Source organism: Bombina bombina, chromosome 2 (genome assembly GCF_027579735.1).
Source record: "Bombina bombina isolate aBomBom1 chromosome 2, aBomBom1.pri, whole genome shotgun sequence".
Taxonomy (NCBI): Eukaryota; Metazoa; Chordata; class Amphibia; order Anura; family Bombinatoridae; genus Bombina; species Bombina bombina.
In genome coordinates this window covers 417,211,248-417,230,458 of record NC_069500.1, presented here as the reverse complement: position 1 = coordinate 417,230,458, position 19,211 = coordinate 417,211,248, and the positions used below count along the sequence as shown (strand labels likewise).

General features: G+C 39.3%; 1 protein-coding gene across 1 annotated transcript in view; it reads left to right on the top strand.

The window, feature by feature from the left end:
* Window positions 1-19,211, top strand: part of TOP3B (DNA topoisomerase III beta) — a 189,801-nt gene that overhangs the window by 89,655 nt on the left and 80,935 nt on the right. Inside the window, exons 9-10 of the mRNA XM_053701943.1 lie at window positions 7,605-7,695; window positions 17,995-18,149. Of these exons, the coding sequence (XP_053557918.1) occupies window positions 7,605-7,695; window positions 17,995-18,149 (246 nt within the window). The remainder of the gene's footprint in view (window positions 1-7,604; window positions 7,696-17,994; window positions 18,150-19,211) is intronic.

The following is a 19,211-nucleotide window of genomic DNA, read 5'->3' as shown; positions in this document are numbered from 1 at the left end:
ACAACGAGGGGAGAGTTATGCCGACTAACTCGCCTCACGTGTCAGTACCTACATCTCCCGCTCAGAGGGAGGTGCGTGATATTGTAGCGCCGAGTACATCTGGGCGGCCATTACAAATCACATTACAGGATATGGCTACTGTTATGACTGAGGTTTTGGCTAAATTACCAGAACTAAGAGGTAAGCGTGATCACTCTGGGGTGAGAACAGAGTGCGCTGATAATATTAGGGCCATGTCAGACACTGCGTCACAGGTGGCAGAACATGAGGACGGAGAACTTCATTCTGTGGGTGACGGTTCTGATCCAAACAGACTGGATTCAGATATTTCAAATTTTAAATTTAAACTGGAAAACCTCCGTGTATTACTAGGGGAGGTGTTAGCGGCTCTGAATGATTGTAACACAGTTGCAATACCAGAGAAAATGTGTAGGTTGGATAAATATTTTGCGGTACCGACGAGTACTGAGGTTTTTCCTATACCTAAGAGACTTACTGAAATTGTTACTAAGGAGTGGGATAGACCCGGTGTGCCGTTCTCACCCCCTCCGATATTTAGAAAAATGTTTCCAATAGACGCCACCACAAGGGACTTATGGCAAACGGACCCTAAGGTGGAGGGAGCAGTTTCTACCTTAGCTAAGCGTACCACTATCCCGGTGGAGGATAGCTGTGCTTTTTCAGATCCAATGGATAAAAAGTTAGAGGGTTACCTTAAGAAAATGTTTGTTCAACAAGGTTTTATATTGCAACCCCTTGCATGCATTGCGCCGATCACGGCTGCAGCGGCATTCTGGATTGAGTCTCTGGAAGAGAACATTGGTTCAGCTACTCTGGACGACATTACGGACAGGCTTAGAGTCCTTAAACTAGCTAATTCATTCATTTCGGAGGCCGTAGTACATCTTACTAAACTTACGGCGAAGAATTCAGGATTCGCCATTCAGGCACGCAGGGCGCTGTGGCTAAAATCCTGGTCAGCTGATGTTACTTCTAAGTCTAAATTGCTTAATATACCTTTCAAAGGGCAGACCTTATTCGGGCCCGGGTTGAAAGAGATTATCGCTGACATTACAGGAGGTAAAGGCCATGCCCTGCCTCAGGACAAAGCCAAAGCCAAGACTAGACAGTCTAATTTTCGTTCCTTTCGTAATTTCAAAGCAGGAGCAGCATCAACTTCCTCTGCACCAAAACAGGAAGGAGCTGTTGCTCGCTACAGACAAGGCTGGAAACCTAACCAGTCCTGGAACAAGGGCAAGCAGACTAGGAAACCTGCTGCTGCCCCTAAAACAGCATGAATTGAGGGCCCCCGATCCGGGATCGGATCTAGTGGGGGGCAGACTTTCTCTCTTCGCCCAGGCTTGGGCAAGAGATGTTCAGGATCCCTGGGCGCTAGAGATAATATCTCAGGGATACCTTCTGGACTTCAAATACTCTCCTCCAAGAGAGAGATTTCATCTGTCAAGATTGTCAACAATCCAGACAAAGAAAGAGGCGTTTCTACGCTGCGTACAAGAGCTCTTGTTAATGGGAGTAATCCATCCAGTTCCACGATCAGAACAGGGACAGGGGTTTTACTCAAATCTGTGGTTCCCAAAAAAGAGGGAACTTTCAGACCAATCCTGGACTTAAAGATCCTAAACAAATTCCTAAGAGTTCCATCGTTCAAGATGGAGACTATTCGGACAATTTTACCTATGATCCAAGAAGGTCAGTACATGACCACTGTAGATTTAAAAGATGCTTACCTTCACATACCGATTCACAAAGATCATTATCGGTACCTAAGGTTTGCCTTCCTAGACAGGCATTACCAGTTTGTGGCTCTTCCATTCGGATTGGCTACAGCTCCAAGAATCTTCACAAAGGTTCTGGGTGCTCTTCTGGCGGTACTAAGACCGCGGGGAATCTCGGTAGCTCCATACCTAGACGACATTCTGATACAAGCTTCAAGCTTTCAAACTGCCAAGTCTCATACAGAGTTAGTGCTGGCATTTCTAAGGTCACATGGATGGAAGGTGAACGAAAAGAAAAGTTCACTCGTTCCACTCACAAGAGTTCCCTTCCTGGGGACTCTTATAGATTCTGTAGAAATGAAGATTTACCTGACAGAGGACAGGCTAACAAGACTTCAAAGTGCTTGCCGCACCCTTCATTCCATTCAACACCCGTCAGTGGCTCAATGCATGGAGGTAATCGGCTTAATGGTAGCGGCAATGGACATAGTACCCTTTGCACGCTTACACCTCAGACCACTGCAACTGTGCATGCTAAGTCAGTGGAATGGGGATTACTCAGACTTATCCCCTTCTCTGAATCTGGATCAAGAGACCAGAAATTCTCTTCTATGGTGGCTTTCTCGGCCACATCTGTCCAGGGGGATGCCATTCAGCAGACCAGACTGGACAATTGTAACAACAGACGCCAGCCTTCTAGGTTGGGGTGCCGTCTGGAATTCTCTGAAGGCTCAGGGACAATGGAGTCAGGAGGAGAGTCTCCTGCCAATAAACATTCTGGAATTGAGAGCAGTTCTCAATGCCCTCCTGGCTTGGCCCCAGTTGACAACTCGGGGGTTCATCAGGTTTCAGTCGGACAACATCACGACTGTAGCTTACATCAACCATCAGGGAGGGACAAGAAGCTCCCTAGCTATGATGGAAGTATCAAAGATAATTCGCTGGGCAGAGTCTCACTCTTGCCACCTGTCAGCAATCCACATCCCGGGAGTGGAGAACTGGGAGGCGGATTTCTTAAGTCGTCAGACTTTTCATCCGGGGGAGTGGGAACTTCATCCGGAGGTCTTTGCCCAAATACTTCGACGTTGGGGCAAACCAGAGATAGATCTCATGGCGTCTCGACAGAACGCCAAGCTTCCTCGTTACGGGTCCAGATCCAGGGATCCAGGAGCAGTCCTGATAGATGCTCTGACAGCACCTTGGGACTTCAGGATGGCTTACGTGTTTCCACCCTTCCCGTTGCTTCCTCGATTGATTGCCAGAATCAAACAAGAGAGAGCATCAGTGATTCTAATAGCACCGGCGTGGCCACGCAGGACTTGGTATGCAGACCTGGTGGACATGTCATCCTGTCCACCTTGGTCTCTACCTCTGAAACAGGACCTTCTGATACAGGGTCCCTTCAAACATCAAAATCTAACTTCTCTGAAGCTGACTGCTTGGAAATTGAACGCTTGATTTTATCAAGACGTGGGTTTTCTGAGTCAGTTATTGATACCTTAATACAGGCTAGGAAACCTGTTACCAGAAAGATTTACCATAAGATATGGCGTAAATACCTATATTGGTGTGAATCCAAAGGTTACTCTTGGAGTAAGGTTAGGATTCCTAGGATATTGTCTTTTCTACAAGAAGGTTTAGAAAAGGGTTTATCTGCTAGTTCTTTAAAGGGACAGATCTCAGCTCTGTCCATTCTGTTACACAAACGTCTGTCAGAAGTTCCTGACGTCCAGGCTTTTTGTCAGGCTTTGGCCAGGATTAAGCCTGTGTTTAAAACTGTTGCTCCACCATGGAGTTTAAACCTTGTTCTTAAGGTTTTACAGGGCGTTCCGTTTGAACCCCTTCATTCCATTGATATAAAGTTGTTATCTTGGAAAGTTCTATTTTTAATGGCTATTTCCTCGGCTCGAAGAGTCTCTGAATTATCAGCCTTACATTGTGATTCTCCTTATTTGATTTTTCATTCGGATAAGGTAGTCCTGCGTACTAAACCTGGGTTCTTACCTAAGGTAGTTACTAACAGGAATATCAATCAAGAGATTGTTGTTCCTTCTTTATGCCCAAATCCTTCTTCAAAGAAGGAACGTCTACTGCACAACCTGGATGTAGTCCGTGCTCTAAAATTTTACTTACAGGCAACTAAGGAATTTCGACAAACGTCTTCTCTGTTTGTCATTTACTCTGGGCAGAGGAGAGGTCAAAAAGCTTCCGCTACCTCTCTTTCTTTTTGGCTTCGTAGCATAATTCGTTTAGCTTATGAGACTGCTGGACAGCAGCCTCCTGAAAGAATTACAGCTCATTCTACTAGAGCTGTGGCTTCCACTTGGGCCTTCAAGAATGAGGCTTCTGTTGAACAGATTTGCAAGGCTGCAACTTGGTCTTCGCTTCATACTTTTTCCAAATTTTACAAATTTGACACTTTTGCTTCATCGGAGGCTATTTTTGGGAGAAAGGTTCTTCAGGCAGTGGTTCCTTCTGTATAAAGAGCCTGCCTATCCCTCCCGTCATCCGTGTACTTTTGCTTTGGTATTGGTATCCCAGAAGTAATGATGACCCGTGGACTGATCACACTTAACAGAAGAAAACATAATTTATGCTTACCTGATAAATTCCTTTCTTCTGTAGTGTGATCAGTCCACGGCCCGCCCTGTTTTTAAGGCAGGTAAATATTTTTTAATTTATACTCCAGTCACCACTTCACCCTTGGCTTTTCCTTTCTCGTTGGTCCTTGGTCGAATGACTGGGAGTGACGTAGAGGGGAGGAGCTATATGCAGCTCTGCTGGGTGAATCCTCTTGCACTTCCTGTTGGGGAGGAGTAATATCCCAGAAGTAATGATGACCCGTGGACTGATCACACTACAGAAGAAAGGAATTTATCAGGTAAGCATAAATTATGTTTTTCTACATTCAAACCTAGATTCTCTGAAGCTGAATGCTTATAGATTGAACTCCTATTCTTGTCTAGACGTGGGCTTTCAGAGAAGGTTATTAATACCATGATTCAGGCTCATAAGCCGGTAACTCGCAAGATTTACCATAAGGTGTGGCGTACATACCTTTTCTGGTGTGAATCTAGGGGTTCCCTTGGAGTCAGGTGAGGGTTCCCCGCATTCTGTCCTTTCTTCAGGAGGGCCTGGAGAAGGGCTTGTCAGTCAGTACTCTGAAGGGGGTCAGATTTCTGCCCTTTCGATTCTTTTGCGTAAACATCTGGCCGACTTACCACATGTTCAATCTTTTGTTCAGGCCTTGGTCAGAATCGGGCCTGTGTTTAAACCTGTTGCTCCTCCTTGGAGTCTTAATCTTGTTCTTAGGGTTCTGCAGCAGGCTCTGTTTGAGCCTACGCACTCTGTTGATATTAAGTTATTGTCCTGGAAGGTTTTGTTTCTTCTATCTATTTCTTCGACTCGTAGAGTCTCAGAGCTTTCGGCTCTACAGTATGACCCCCCATATCTCATTTTCCTTGCGGATTAGGCAGTACTTTATACCAAATTGGGATTTCTTCCTAAGGTGGTTTCGGACCACAATATCAATCTGGAGATTGCCGTTCCTCGTTCTGTCCTAATCCTTCTCATAAGGAACGTCTGTTGCATAATCTGTATGTAGTGCATGCTTTGAAGTTCTTTCTGCAGGCTACTAGGGATTTTCAACAATCTACTGCCCCTTTTGTTGTGTTTTCTGGTAAACGTAAGGGCCAGACTGCAGCTTCTACTTCTTTTTCTTTTTGGTTGAGAAGTGTCATTCGGTTGGCATATGAGACAGCTAGACAACAGCTTCCTGAGAGGATTACGGCTCATTCTACTAGGGCTGTCTCTTCTTCCCGGGCCTTTTAAAATCGAGGCTTCTGTGGAGCAAATCTGCAAGGCGGCCACTTGGTCTTCGTTGCATACTTTTTCCAAATTCTACAAATTCGATGTGTTTACCTCAGCTGAGGCTTCTTTTAGGAGGAAAGTTCTTTAAGCGGTGGTGCCTTCTGTTTAGGTCCACCTGTCTTGTTCTCTCTCCCTTCCATTCTGTGTCCTCTAGCTTGGTTATTGGTTCCCACTAGTAATTAGAATGGATTTGTGGACTCTCCATGCCATTGGAAAGAAAACCAAAATGTATGCTTACCTGATAAAAAATTTTCCTAGCATGGGGAGTCCACGACCCGCCCTTATTTTGTCATTTTCTAACTTCAGGAACCTCTATACCCTTTGTGTCCTCTTCTCTTTCCACATTCCTTCGGCTGAATGAATGGGGGATTGTGGGAAGTGGGAGGATACTTAAAGGGACATGAAACCCAATTTTTTTATTTTGTGATTTAGAAAGAGCATATCATTTTAAACAACTTTCTAATTTACTTCTATTATCTAATTTGCTTCATTCTCTTGATATCACTTACTGAAAAGCATATCTAGATATGCTCAGTAGCTGCTGATTGGTTGCTGCAATAGAGGCCTTGTGTGATTGGCTCACACATGTGCATTGCTATTTCTTCAACAAAGGATATCTAAAGAATTGAGCAATTTAGATAATAGAAGTAAATTGAAAAGTTGTCTAAAATTGCATGCCCTATCTTAAAGGGACACTGTACCCAAATTTTTTCTTTTGTAATTCAGAAAGAGCATGCAATTTTAGCAACTTTCTAATTTACTCCTATTATCAATTTTTCTTCGTTCTCTTGCTATCATTATTTGAAAAAGAAGGCATCTAAGCTGTTTTTTGGTTTCAGTACACAGGACAGCACATTTTTATTGGTGGATGAATTTATCCACCAATCAGCAAGGACAACCCAGGTTGTTCACCAAAAATGGGCCGGCATCTAAACTTACATTCTTGCATTTCAAATAAAGATACCAAGAGAATGAAGAAAATTTGATAATAGGAGTAAATTAGAAAGTTGCTTAAAATGTCATGCTCATGTCATGCTCAATGTGAATCACGAAAGAAAATTTTTGGGTACAGTGTCCCTTTAATCATGAAAGTTTAATTTTGACTAGACTGTCCCTTTAAAGCTTTGCTGGGGTGTTCTTTGCCTCCTCCTGGTGGCCAGGAGTTGAATTCCCACTAGTAATTAGAATGGATTTGTGGATTCTCCATGCCAGGAAAGAAAATAATTTATCAGCTAAGCATAAATTTTGTTTTTGTAATTCAGGCAGAGCTTGCAATTTTAAATAAATTTTTAATTTACATCTATTATGTAATTTGCTTCATTCTCTTGGTATTCTTTGTTGCAAAGCATAACTAGGTAGGTTCAGCAGCAGCAATACACTACTGGGACCTAGTTTCTTATTGGTGGCTGCACATATTGTCACTGGCTCACCCGATGTGTTCAGCTAACTACCAATAGTGCATTGTTGCGCTTTCTTCAATTGATACCAACAGAATGAAGCAAATTTGATAACCAAAGTAAATAGCATTTTTTTAAAAAATGTATGTGCTTTATCTGAATCCTGAAAGACAAATTTTTAATGGATTTACATTATTTTACTGATTTCTAAATAACTTACTAAAATATTAAAACAAAAAAAGCAGTGGCTAGGTTTTGTATGCAACAGAGATCTCCCTTATTTTTCTTTGTACTAAGTCAAGTAATTTTTTTTTTTAATTAAATGTTGTTGGTTGTCAGTGAGTGATACTGTGGCTAGTGAACTGAATAGAAAATAAATCATACTTAGCATAACATAATTGTTATGGGGTTGTGTAACTTTCCATTTTACATCCAACAAAAAAATGAATGGTATCTGTCAGGAGGAGGCAAGCTCTCTTAGAGGGTTTAGGCTTTGAGCTACTTAAGACATGGAAACTATGCATGAAATCCTATTTTTCTGTATTGAACTTTCACCTTCTTGTTTCTTTACTTTATTGTTGAATGTGTGTCCTCCCTACAGGTGGAGTCTGTAAGCAAAAAGGAGAAAGCCAAACAGAGACCACAGGCACTGAACACTGTGGAGATGCTACGTGTGGCCAGCTCAGCATTAGGTCGGTTTTATTACATCAGAACACACAGTTGTCAATGGTATGACAGGGTGTAGGACTGTATCATTAGATTGCAGTATATAGTATTATGTAGTTCAATACTGGGAGACACATTATTGTTTGCTGGACAAAAGTAGGATTTTATCCCTAATTGGTCAGGGACTCTGGATTGTGTTGGTAGACAGTGATGGGATGTCACATTAAAGTTTGGCTCTTATCTCCATTAAAGAGACAGTAAAAATCTTGTAAGACAATTCTGTTGTCTTGCTATAGAATAATATACCAGCCAAGTCTAGACATTTCAAAACAAATTAACACTTTATTTACTGCAGTTTCTTTTTCTCTCTTGCCTAATGCCACCCAAATTTTTCCTTATTTAGAGGATCAAATCTGGGCTTGAGTCAACAGACAACAAGGCTAGTCACAGTCATTACGTTAGTATAAAGTGAATTATTTTATAGTTATCTCCTAAGCCAATTAGGAATAAAAATGAGCCCGTTGTGTGTATTTCTATCTCTGAGAAGTATAAAAGCTACAATTTTCAGAGTGTAATTGCATGAAATGGGGGTTAAATAAAGTATGTTGTAAAGTTGTGTTATTACGCATAACTAAACACTTTATAGATTTTTTTTAAACACATTTACTTTAAGTGTTATAAACAGATTGCCTGTTTCTCAGGATTGTTTCAGTAGACTTAAAGGGACATGAAACCCAAAACTTTTCTCTCATGATTTAGTTAGAACAAACCATTTTAAACAACTTTTCAATGTACTTTTGTTATTTAATTTGCTTCCTTTTCTTGTTGTCCTTTGCTGAAATGTTTATCTAGGAAAGCTCAGGGGCAGCAAATAACAGGTTCTAGCTGCTGATTGGTGGCTGCATATATATATATATATATATATATATATATATATATATACTGATCGTGTTCAGTTAGAAACCAGTAGTGCATTGCTGCTCCTTCAACAAAGCATACCAAGAGAATTAAGCAAATTGAATAATAGAAGTAAATTGGAAAGTTGTTTAAAATTGTATGTTCTACCTAAATCATGAAAGAAAAATATTGGGTTTCATGACCTTTCATGACCCTTTAAAGGACCAGTAAATACAGTAGATTTGCATAATCAAAAAATGCATGATAAAAAGGCAATGCAATTGCCTTTAGTCTGAACTTCATGAGTAGTAGATTATTTTTAATCGAGATTTAATATCAGACATACAGGTGATCAAAAAGCAAAAGGGTTACAAAACAGCTGTATATCAAATACACCAAAATACTGCTTAACACTCTCCATATTATCAGACAAATAGACAGATTAATCCACATGAAAAAGAAAATCCTGTTAAAGGGACACTGAACCCAATTTTTTCTTCTTCTGTGATTCAGATAGAGCATGCAATTTTAAACAACTTTCTAATTTACTGCTATTATCAATTTTTCTTTGTTCTCTTGGTATCTTTATTTGAAAAAGCAGTATTGTAAGCTTACGAATCGGACCATTTTTGGTTCAGAACCTGGATAGTGCTTGCCGATTGGTGGGTACATTTAACCACCAATCAGCAAGCGCTACCCAGGTGTGTCTGCTCTTCCTGATTTCCCAGCCCCTTTCACTGGGTGTCCCAGCCTGACCTCATCAATAGTGCTAAACTAGGAGCTTCTAAGTAAGTTTTTAAAAGGTTTTATACTGGATTTTTACATCAGTATCTGTGCATATTCTTCTTTATAGTAGTGTCTATTACATGCAGTTATATGAAAATTGGTGTACACTGTCCCTCTACAACATAGTATTATTTAGGGTTACACTGGTTTCAAAAGGGCTTATACAACCAGACCAAACCTAGGTAAGACTATCATACATAAGGAAATATCAACATCTATAGCGTGATGACCCAGCTTCTTATGGAGATAATAAATGATTGCTTCAGCCTCAGTTTAAATACCTGATATAAATAAAGGTACATGAATGGTTATCTTAGTATGAGTACAATTTTTCCTTTGAGATATGCTGTGAGATCAGGAACATAAACCATAAATTAGTGAGTAGTCCGCTATTATAAATACCCTAACTGGTAACCCTAAATGTCAGGTTACCAGAGAAATAAGAAAGCAAAGAAACAATATATTTCACAAAACTTGACTCTTGCCCAAAGAATGAAGGGTAGCAATGAACAATTAAGTAAGATATATAGCACATTATACTATGGCAGCAATTAAGTACAATTGTTTTATTGTACCTAGATTATAAAGCAACAAAAGGTCCCCATCCAGTAGGAGAGAGGATTACAATGATATATTCTTATACTTCGTATGCTCCATTGTCCTGGCCACTGGCAAAGGAGCAATGCCATATATATGCTAAAGATAGGGGCAAGAGTAATAAGGAGCATGGGTATAGCTCATAAACATCCATTTTACCAAGATAACACTTTGTCAAAGTACCAAGGATATTTAGTAGATCAACAGTGAAGATTTAAAACTATAGAATAGCAACAAGAGATGCTGGGCAACTATTTCAAGAGATCTCACATGTATCATCCAAGAGTTTTAGTGCCCAGCTTAGTCTCTTGTAGCATAAAAATACAGGATTACTGCATAGTAGACAGTAACATAACTCAGTGCCTATAGTCCCAACCTTAACAATATAGAACAATATAAAATAAAAGGGAGGCTTTCAACAGAGATTATCAGCAGTCCAACTTGCAAATTTAGACTTTTTACACCAATGAAGGACTTTAACAATCAAACAAATTGTTTTCATAAGAAAAGTCCCTCAAAGTCACTCATACGTAAAAAAAAAAAAAAGTAATAGGGCAAAATAAATGGGGGGTTTTAACCCACTCCAGACTGCTGAAACTCATGGGCCCTTGGAAAACAATCCTTCTGGGAGGAAAGGCACCCTAATCAACTCTGTCCTGGTAATCTGATAAATGATAGGTCCAATGTTACTCACAGCTTTGGGTGTTTCTAGGGCGTTCAGCTGGGTAGATGGTAAATCAATAAAATAAAGCTGGTATGCGCCTACGGCCTTGCCGGGTCTAGATCTTGCCAATTGTTCTTGATGGCCTTATCCTTATGGGATCTGTCACCAAAGACTTCCTCTGGCCATCTGTATGACCTCCTGACTTCCAGCCAATCCAGTAGCAGATGATCCATTAGATGGCAATAGAGAGGTAGGATTGCAGTCTTCAGCAGCCCCACCAACTCCTGTCAGATTAGGGGGCGTTCTGCAGAGGCTTAGATACAAGGTAGTCACAGAGGTAAAAAGTATATTATTATAACTTTGTTGGTTGTACAAAACTAGGAATGGGTAATAAATGGATTATCTATCTTTTAAAAGGGACCGTCTACTCCAGAATTTGTATTATTTAAAAAGATAGATAATCCCTTTATTACCCATTTCCCAGTTTTGCAACCAACACTGTTATATTAATATACTTTTTACCTCTGTGATTACCTTGTATATAAGCCTCTGCAGATTGCCTCCTTATTTCAGTTCTTTTGACGGACTTGTTTTTAAGCCAATCAGTGCTGACTCCTAGGTAACACGGGTGTGAGCACAATGTTATCTATATGGCACACATGAACTAACGCCCTTTAGCTAAAAAAATGGTCAAAATGCCCTGAGATAAGAAAGAGGTGGCCTTCAAGGGCTTAGAAATTAGCATATGAGTCTACCTATGTTTAGCTTTCAACAAAGAATACCAAGAGAACAAAGCAAATTTGGTCAAATGTAATTGTAAAGTTGTTTAAAATTGCATTCCCCATCTAATTCATGGCAGTTTAATTTTGACTAGACTGTCCCTTTAACCCCTTAAGGACCACAGCACATTTCAATTTTCTGACCGTTTGGGACCAGGGCTATTTTTAAATTTCTGCTGTGTTTGTGTTTAGCTGTAATTTTTCTCTTACTCATTTACTGTACCCACACATATTATATACCGTTTTTCTTGTAATTAAACTTGTGCACTTATGGCACAAATGGTTGTAAATGCTTCTCTGGGATCCCCTTTGTTCAGAAATAGCAGACATATATGGCTTTGGCATTGCTTTTTGGTAATTAGAAGGCCGCTAAATCCCCTGCACACCACACTTGTATTATGCCCAGCAGTGAAGGCGTTAATTAGGTAGCTTGTAGGGAGCTTAAAGGATTATTTTTTACATTTTAGTGTAGAGATCAGCCTCCCACCTGACACATCCCTCCCTGACCACTCTCAAACAGCCCTCTTCCATGCCACCCCCCACCTCACTATTGTCACCGCCATCTTTAGTACTGGCAGATTGTCTGCCAGTATAAAAATAAAAAGGTTTTTTTTTTTTTTGTTGTTGTTGTTTTTTTTTTAAATTATATTATATATTTTCTGCAGTGTAGGATCCCCACCTTACCACCCAACCTGCCTGAGCCGCCCCCCAAACAGCTCTTTAACCCTCTCTCCACTAACTATTTGCCACCATTTTGGGTACTGGCAGCTGTCTGCCAGTACCCACTTTTCAATAAAATTGGGCTTTTTTTTAAAAGTTATTCCCACTTTTTCTGTAGTGTAGCTCCCCACCCCCTCCCTCTCACACTACTTCATAGGTGCTCATATGGGCAGACCTCGCCTCCCTGCAATGGCTCCCACCCACCAACGATTAGCAGAGAGGGTCACAGAGTGGCTCTCTCTGCATTAGTGTGTGAGAAAAAAGGCATTGCAGTGATGCCTCAATATCAAGGCATTACGGCAATACCTTGAAAGCCTATGGAAGCTTAACAACCGTTTTTTGTAGGACGTACCCTGTACGTCGTCTGTCGTTAGGGGGTTAAACAATCACAATTGTGGAGTAGGACTGCCCCTTTAAGATTGTGACCAATTGTTTTCACATTTATTTTTTTGTGGAAAATGCTTTCAGCTTCCACTTTACTAAGTCCCTTCATATATTTGAAGGTGTCTATTATGTCACCTCTTTCCCTTCTCTACTTTAACCCCTTGAGTGCTAATGACGGTTCTGAGCCGTCACAAATTGTCTCAGTCAAGTGCTAATGACGACTCAGAGCCGTCACTAGCCGGGGCTTCACGTTATGCGCGTTGACGTCACGCGCAATGACGTCACCGCACAACTTTATTTATACTTAGACATCTAAGCAGCTACAGACCCCCAAAACCCAACGTTGGAATGGTAATCGCCTAACCTTTCCAACAGTGATCTGTTGGGGATCTGGAAGAAGAAGAAAAAAAGTAAAAAAAAATGTTTCTTCAAAAAATTAAAAAATAATAAAAACCATTAAAAAAGCTTAGCACCCAGGTGGGAAAGTGCTTAGCATTTAAAGGCTTAAACTATACATATATAGGTCATAGAGCTTTTACTTGTACGCTTTGTATTTTAGCCCAAGTACCATTTTAGTAGCCCTCCGATGGACAGTTTCTAGTTTATTTTTAACCTTCTGTTGAAATGGTCTCCAGAACTGTACACAGTATTCCAGATGAGGCCTAACTAATGATCTGTAAATTGGCATAAGAACCTTGCTATTTCTGCTACTAATACCTCTTCCAATGCAACCAAGTATTTGAGTGGCCTTAGTGGCTGCACTGTTGCATTGTGTACCACATTTTAAATCATCTGAAATAATAATTCCCAAGTTCTATTCCTCTTTAGTTAGTCAGTAATGTACCATTGAGACTATAACTGGATTTTGGGTTTTTGGATCCTATATGTATAATTTTGCTCTTGGTAATATTAAATTTCAGATCCCATTTATTTGCCCAGTAGTCCAGTTTTTTAATATCACTTTTCATTTGATCCACCCTTATACAAATGTTTGTATTATCAGCAAACAAGCAAACCTCCCCTGAAGCCCACTTCCAATATAACTGATAAACATGTTAAACAAAATAGGCCCAAGAACTGACCCTTGGGGAACACCACTAGTAACTGACACCTCATTTTAATGTACTCCATTAATGGAAACCCTTTGCCTTCTATCATTAAGCCAGCATTCTACCCACTTAACAATCTTAGCATCTACTTTGCTAAAGTCTAAATATGCAACATCTACGACTCCTTCCTGGTCTGTTAATTTAGTTACATTTACATGGTCAAAGAAATCAACAAAATTTGTCTGAAATGATTGTATTTCCTTTAAAAGCGTTTCCATTAATTTCCCTGCAATTGAGGTCAAACTAGCTGGCCTATAGTCAGCAGAATCTTCCCTACTACCCTTTTTATGAAGAGGGACTACATTGGCAATTTTCCATTATTTTGGAACAACTCTTGTTAGCAGTGACTTATTAAACAAATCAGCTAATGGAGTAGCTATCATGGATCAAAGTTCTCTTAGAACCATTGGATGAATATTATCTGGATGCACAGACTTATTTACTTTTATTTTTTAAAAATCCCTTGAAAAATCTTCATCTGTAATAAGAAAAGTGCTACTCACATTACTTTAATAGAATTTTATTATCTTTACCATCTGTTGAAAAGGCTGAACAAAAAAGTAAACATTTAGACAGGTTGCTATTTTATCTCCTTCCACTACTCTATCATCTGTCTTGAGTCTTACTATCCCCCTGTTAGTGTTTCTATTTTTCACTGATATATCTAAAGAAGGTTTTGTCACTATCTTTTACAGATTGTGCCATTTTCTCTTCTGCATCAGCTTTAGCCTTTTTCATTAACTGCTTTGTCATCCTTTGTTGGGTTCTCCATTTTTCCCTATCCTCTTCTGAGCTAATGAGTTTGAATTTTTTATAGACTGTCTTTTTTGTCTTAACTGCATGTGCTACTTTCCTTGAAAACCATATTGTTTTGCTTTTACTTTAGAATACCTAAAGTTCAGATGGACTTAATGCTACTAGTTGGAATTGTCAATATTTTTTTTTTGCACTGTACATGCTTTGCATTGTAATTTTCCTTTAGTGATATTTGTGAGCCGATTCTGGATATAGCTTTCCTGTGCTTTGCTGTTAATATTTTCATTGGTTAGGGTGCTTTTTTATCAAGTTGCCTGTAGCTACCATATTCAGAATGTATTCAGCTTGAATATGCTTGCTTGCCATTATGGATTTGTCTATATTATTCTTTTACTACCTGTGTAATAGATTTCGGGTTTATCTTTAGATCAGTTACATAAACCCACCTTGATAATATTGGATAATCTTTTAAAACTTAGGCACTATTCCAAAATTGTTTTGTGGACTGATTATAATTTTTTTTCCCTAGATTTTTTTCAAATTTATTTTGTTTTGTTTCTCTGCCTGCTATTGTATTCTTACAGTACAGAGGCAGCTTCTAACCTTGGGGGAGTTTATATAGAATAAGGTGGAGAGTTTTGCAAGTTATATATAGGCAGAGAGGATATATTCTTATACCCTTAATCAGGTCGATTATTCTCTATTTTATAGTTTCCTACCCACTTGCCATGAGGGGAAACCTTAGAGACAGTATACACCAATTTCCATATAACTGCGTGTAATAGACACTACTATAAAGAAGAATATGCACAGATACTGATCTAAAAATCCAGTATAAAACCTTTTAAAAACTTATTTAGAAGCTCCCAGTTTAGCACTGTTGATGAGATTAGGCTGAGTTACCCATTTAAAGGGGCTGAGAAAACAAGAAGGGCAGACACTCCCCCCTCTGCCCCTTACCTGCATATGAAACAAAATCATAAACAGGAGCCAGAAGTAGTCTGTAAATGCATGTATACATCTGACACTGTTGGGCTTGGTTAGGAGTCTGAAAATCCTCACAATGTTATTACAAATAAGCGATACTATGGGGTCGATTTATCAAAGGCTTCGCAAGCCTTTCGACCCACTACGGCTGCAGGTTCTCACAAGAGAACCTGCACGTCGTATTTAACAAGCAGCGATCCCTATATGGCGAAATTCAATCTCCGCGGTCTAGTCTGACCCGGGAAATTGACATCTCCTGCCCGCGCGTGATTGGCTGTGTGCGGGATTGCGAGTGAGCGCAAAATAGCACTCACGTGCCATGCTGAATTCCGCCAGGGGAATTCAGCCCGCCAGAGGCGAACTGCGGCGGACATATGTGCGTATGTGCGCCCTTGCCCGCCTCAGCTTGATAAATCACCCTCTATACATTGTTACAAAAACACTCCTAGATGGGCTATGGGCTATACAAATTGATCATCTACAAAACATTTATGCAAAGAAAAATCTAGTGTACAATGTCCCTTTAACTGTTCAAAGTTTTATTGTTACCTTATCTTACAGTCCAAATCCTCCTCTAATTAGAATATTTAAGTAGATAATGCAGTTTAATTTTATATTACTGTTCTATAGGTTTTAAGTCTTAGAAAGGTCCAAGAGTTGCCATTATAATCCATTATAATCAACTAGAAGGCCTTATGTTATAAGAATTGAATACTGATAATCCGTGTGATACACATTTATTTTATCATCTCTTGCTGTATAAGGTTATGAGATGACAGAATTTATTGTATTAATTTTGCAGCTAAACACAGTGTATTGTATTGTAACTTGTTTACTTTGTATAGTATGGTAAACCTCAATTTAAAAAAAAAAAAGTGCTAATTTCAGATTGTTTGGATTTGAGAATTTGTACCTGTACTTTGCCTTTGTTTATTACACTTCATTATTCAGTGACCCTGTCTGTTTACATGTCTCTGCACTGTATCTGTGAGATTTTTTAGAAATAGAGTTGGTTCCTCAGGGCTCTCTGTCTTGGTGCCTTTGCTTCTTAGAAAGTATCAAGATCAAATAATGCTGTTGAAAAAGTATTGAATGTGTTTTCATTGTATTTGAATGGTAGAACAAATATTACATGAAACATTTATCTTGTCATTCAGTTGTTAAAAAAAACTGATATTTATTCAGCCTTCATTTTTTTCTTTATGACAAATATATGGGTTGTTAGACATTCTAAATATTGTATTGGGAAATCGAATTTCAGAAAAAAAGTAAGACTAAATTATTTATCTGCCTGCTTTTATTTGTTGGATTAATCCAGACCAAGTAGATCTCATCAGCTCTCCGATAAAATTACCCAAATGTGTGTTAAAGGTCCATAATAAATTCCCCAGATTTCTATACCAATAAATTAAAAACATTATCATTATGTCAGCATGATTGGTGAGTTTATGACATTTACAAAAGTCAAAAAGTAAAGAAATACCCTCTTACACACTCTCTCAGTAACCACAGCACCTGCAAGCAAACTTAGTTATTTCAACCCATCTTCAGGTGCATAAGGCAAATCGCACACACAAATAATGTAAGACTCTTAAAGGGACATGACACCCACACTTTTTCTTTCATGATTTAGACAGAGAATGCAATTTTAAACATCTTTCTAATTTACTTATATTATCTCATTTGTTTTATTCTCTTGATATTCTTTGCTGAAAAGCATATCTAGATATGCTCAGGAGCTGCTGATTGGTTGCTGCACATAGAAGCCTCGTGTGATTGGCTCACCATGTGCGTTGCTTTTTCTTCAACTAAGGATATCTAAAAAAATTAGCAAAATAAATAATAGAAGTAAATTGTAATGTTGTTTAAATTTCTATTCTCTATCTGAATCATGAAAGAAAGATTTTGGGTTTAGTGGCCCTTTAACTTCATATCAGTGGTATTGTAGTGAGAATGATATGAGAATGCTAAGATAAATCTACTTTATTTTATTACTATACCTGTTAATACAAAAGCTAAAGGAAGTTAATGCATATTTGCAGCTGCACCAGATGCCCACACTCATCTACTTCAGCCTGCCTACCCATATCATGTGCTTAGAGGGATATGGCTGCACCTCACTGACGAGGCCGAAACGATCGTCTGGGGTTGTCATGTTCCTTGTTCAGAGGAGAATTGCCTGGTATTTCGGGGCTGGACTGACCATGCCGGCGGGATCAGACTGATATACTACAGGAAAGTTTTCCTCTGTGAAAAGCACAATTGGGCAGAAAGAAGCTACTACCAGGTGGCAACCGGGCCATAGAACAAGCTATTGATGCTGCTGTTCGTTCCTGGCAGACTGCTTCTCATTCTGTTTTGCATATCATGTAAGACTACCTAGCCCACTCCCACAAGGAGCTCGATTCTCCCCAGCTACTCCCTTAATTTATTTTACCTGCATAGTATAACCAGCACCAAAATATCCACATTGTGAAGAGACAATCGTATTTAACCATCTCTAGTCATATTATTTGTTTGAAGACGTCTGTTTTGGGGACATTTTCCTTTTGCCAGTTAGCAGAAGGAGGGACAGAGAGTGTTGAAATATGATCTTGCAACTCTTTGAAAGCCAACCAATGTTTATCATACTTAATTTTATTGCAGGTATGGGCCCCCAGCATACCATGCAGATTGCTGAACGACTTTACACGCAAGGCTACATCAGCTACCCCCGTACAGAAACCACTCACTATCCTGAAAACTTTGACCTAAAAGGGACATTGAGGCAGCAGGCTAACAACCCATTGTGGGCTGACACGGTAACTTACATTATTTTTTTTACACTTGGTTCACTTATTTGGAGATATTGCTGATATTTCCTAACACACGTTATCAATGTCAAGAGAGAGGTAGTGCATTTAGGATCTTGAAACATTGTTATCAATCAAACCACTTAAAGGGACAGTCTACACCAGAATTTTTATTGTTTTAAAAGATAGATAATCCCTTTATCCATTCCCAGTTTTGCATAACCAACACAGTTATAATAATATACTTTTAACCTCTGTGATTATCTTGTATCTAAGCCTCTGCAAACTGCCCCTTTATTTCAGTTCTTTTGACAGACTTGCAGTTTAGCCAATCAGTGCCTGCTCCCAGATAACTTCACGTGCACGAGCACAGTGTTATCTATATGAAATACGTGAACTAACACCCTCTAGTGGTGAAAATTTGTTAAAATGCATTCTGAAAAGAGGTGCCCTTCAAGGTCTAAGAAATTAGCATATGAACCTCCTAGGTTAAGCTTTCAACTAAGAATACTAAGAGAACAAAGCAAAATTGGTGATAAAAGTAAATTGGAAAATTGTTTAAAATTACATGCTCTATCTGAATCATTTAAGTTTATTTTGGCCTAGACTGTCCCTTTAATTAACATTACATATCAGCTATTTTAGCATTTGCCTGTGTGCGTATTTTTTTTTATTTTTTTTTCCGAGGTGGTAAAGCCTCTGTAAAATATATATATATTTCTTTCATGTAATTGGCAAGAGTCCATGAGCTAGTGACATATGGGATATACATTCCTACCAGGAGGGACAAAGTTTCCCAAACCTCAAAATGCCTATAAATACACCCCCCACCACACCCACAATTCAGTTTTACAAACTTTGCCTCCTATGGAGGTGGTGAAGTAAGTTTGTGCTAGATTTCTACGTTGATATGCGCTTCGCAGCATGCTGAAGCCAGGTTTTCCTCTCAGAGTGCAGTGAATGACAGAGGGATGTGAAGGGAGTATTGCCTATTGAATGCTATGGTCATCCTATCAGGGATCTATTTCATAGGTTCTCTGTTATCGGTCGTAGAGATCTCTTCTCCTACCT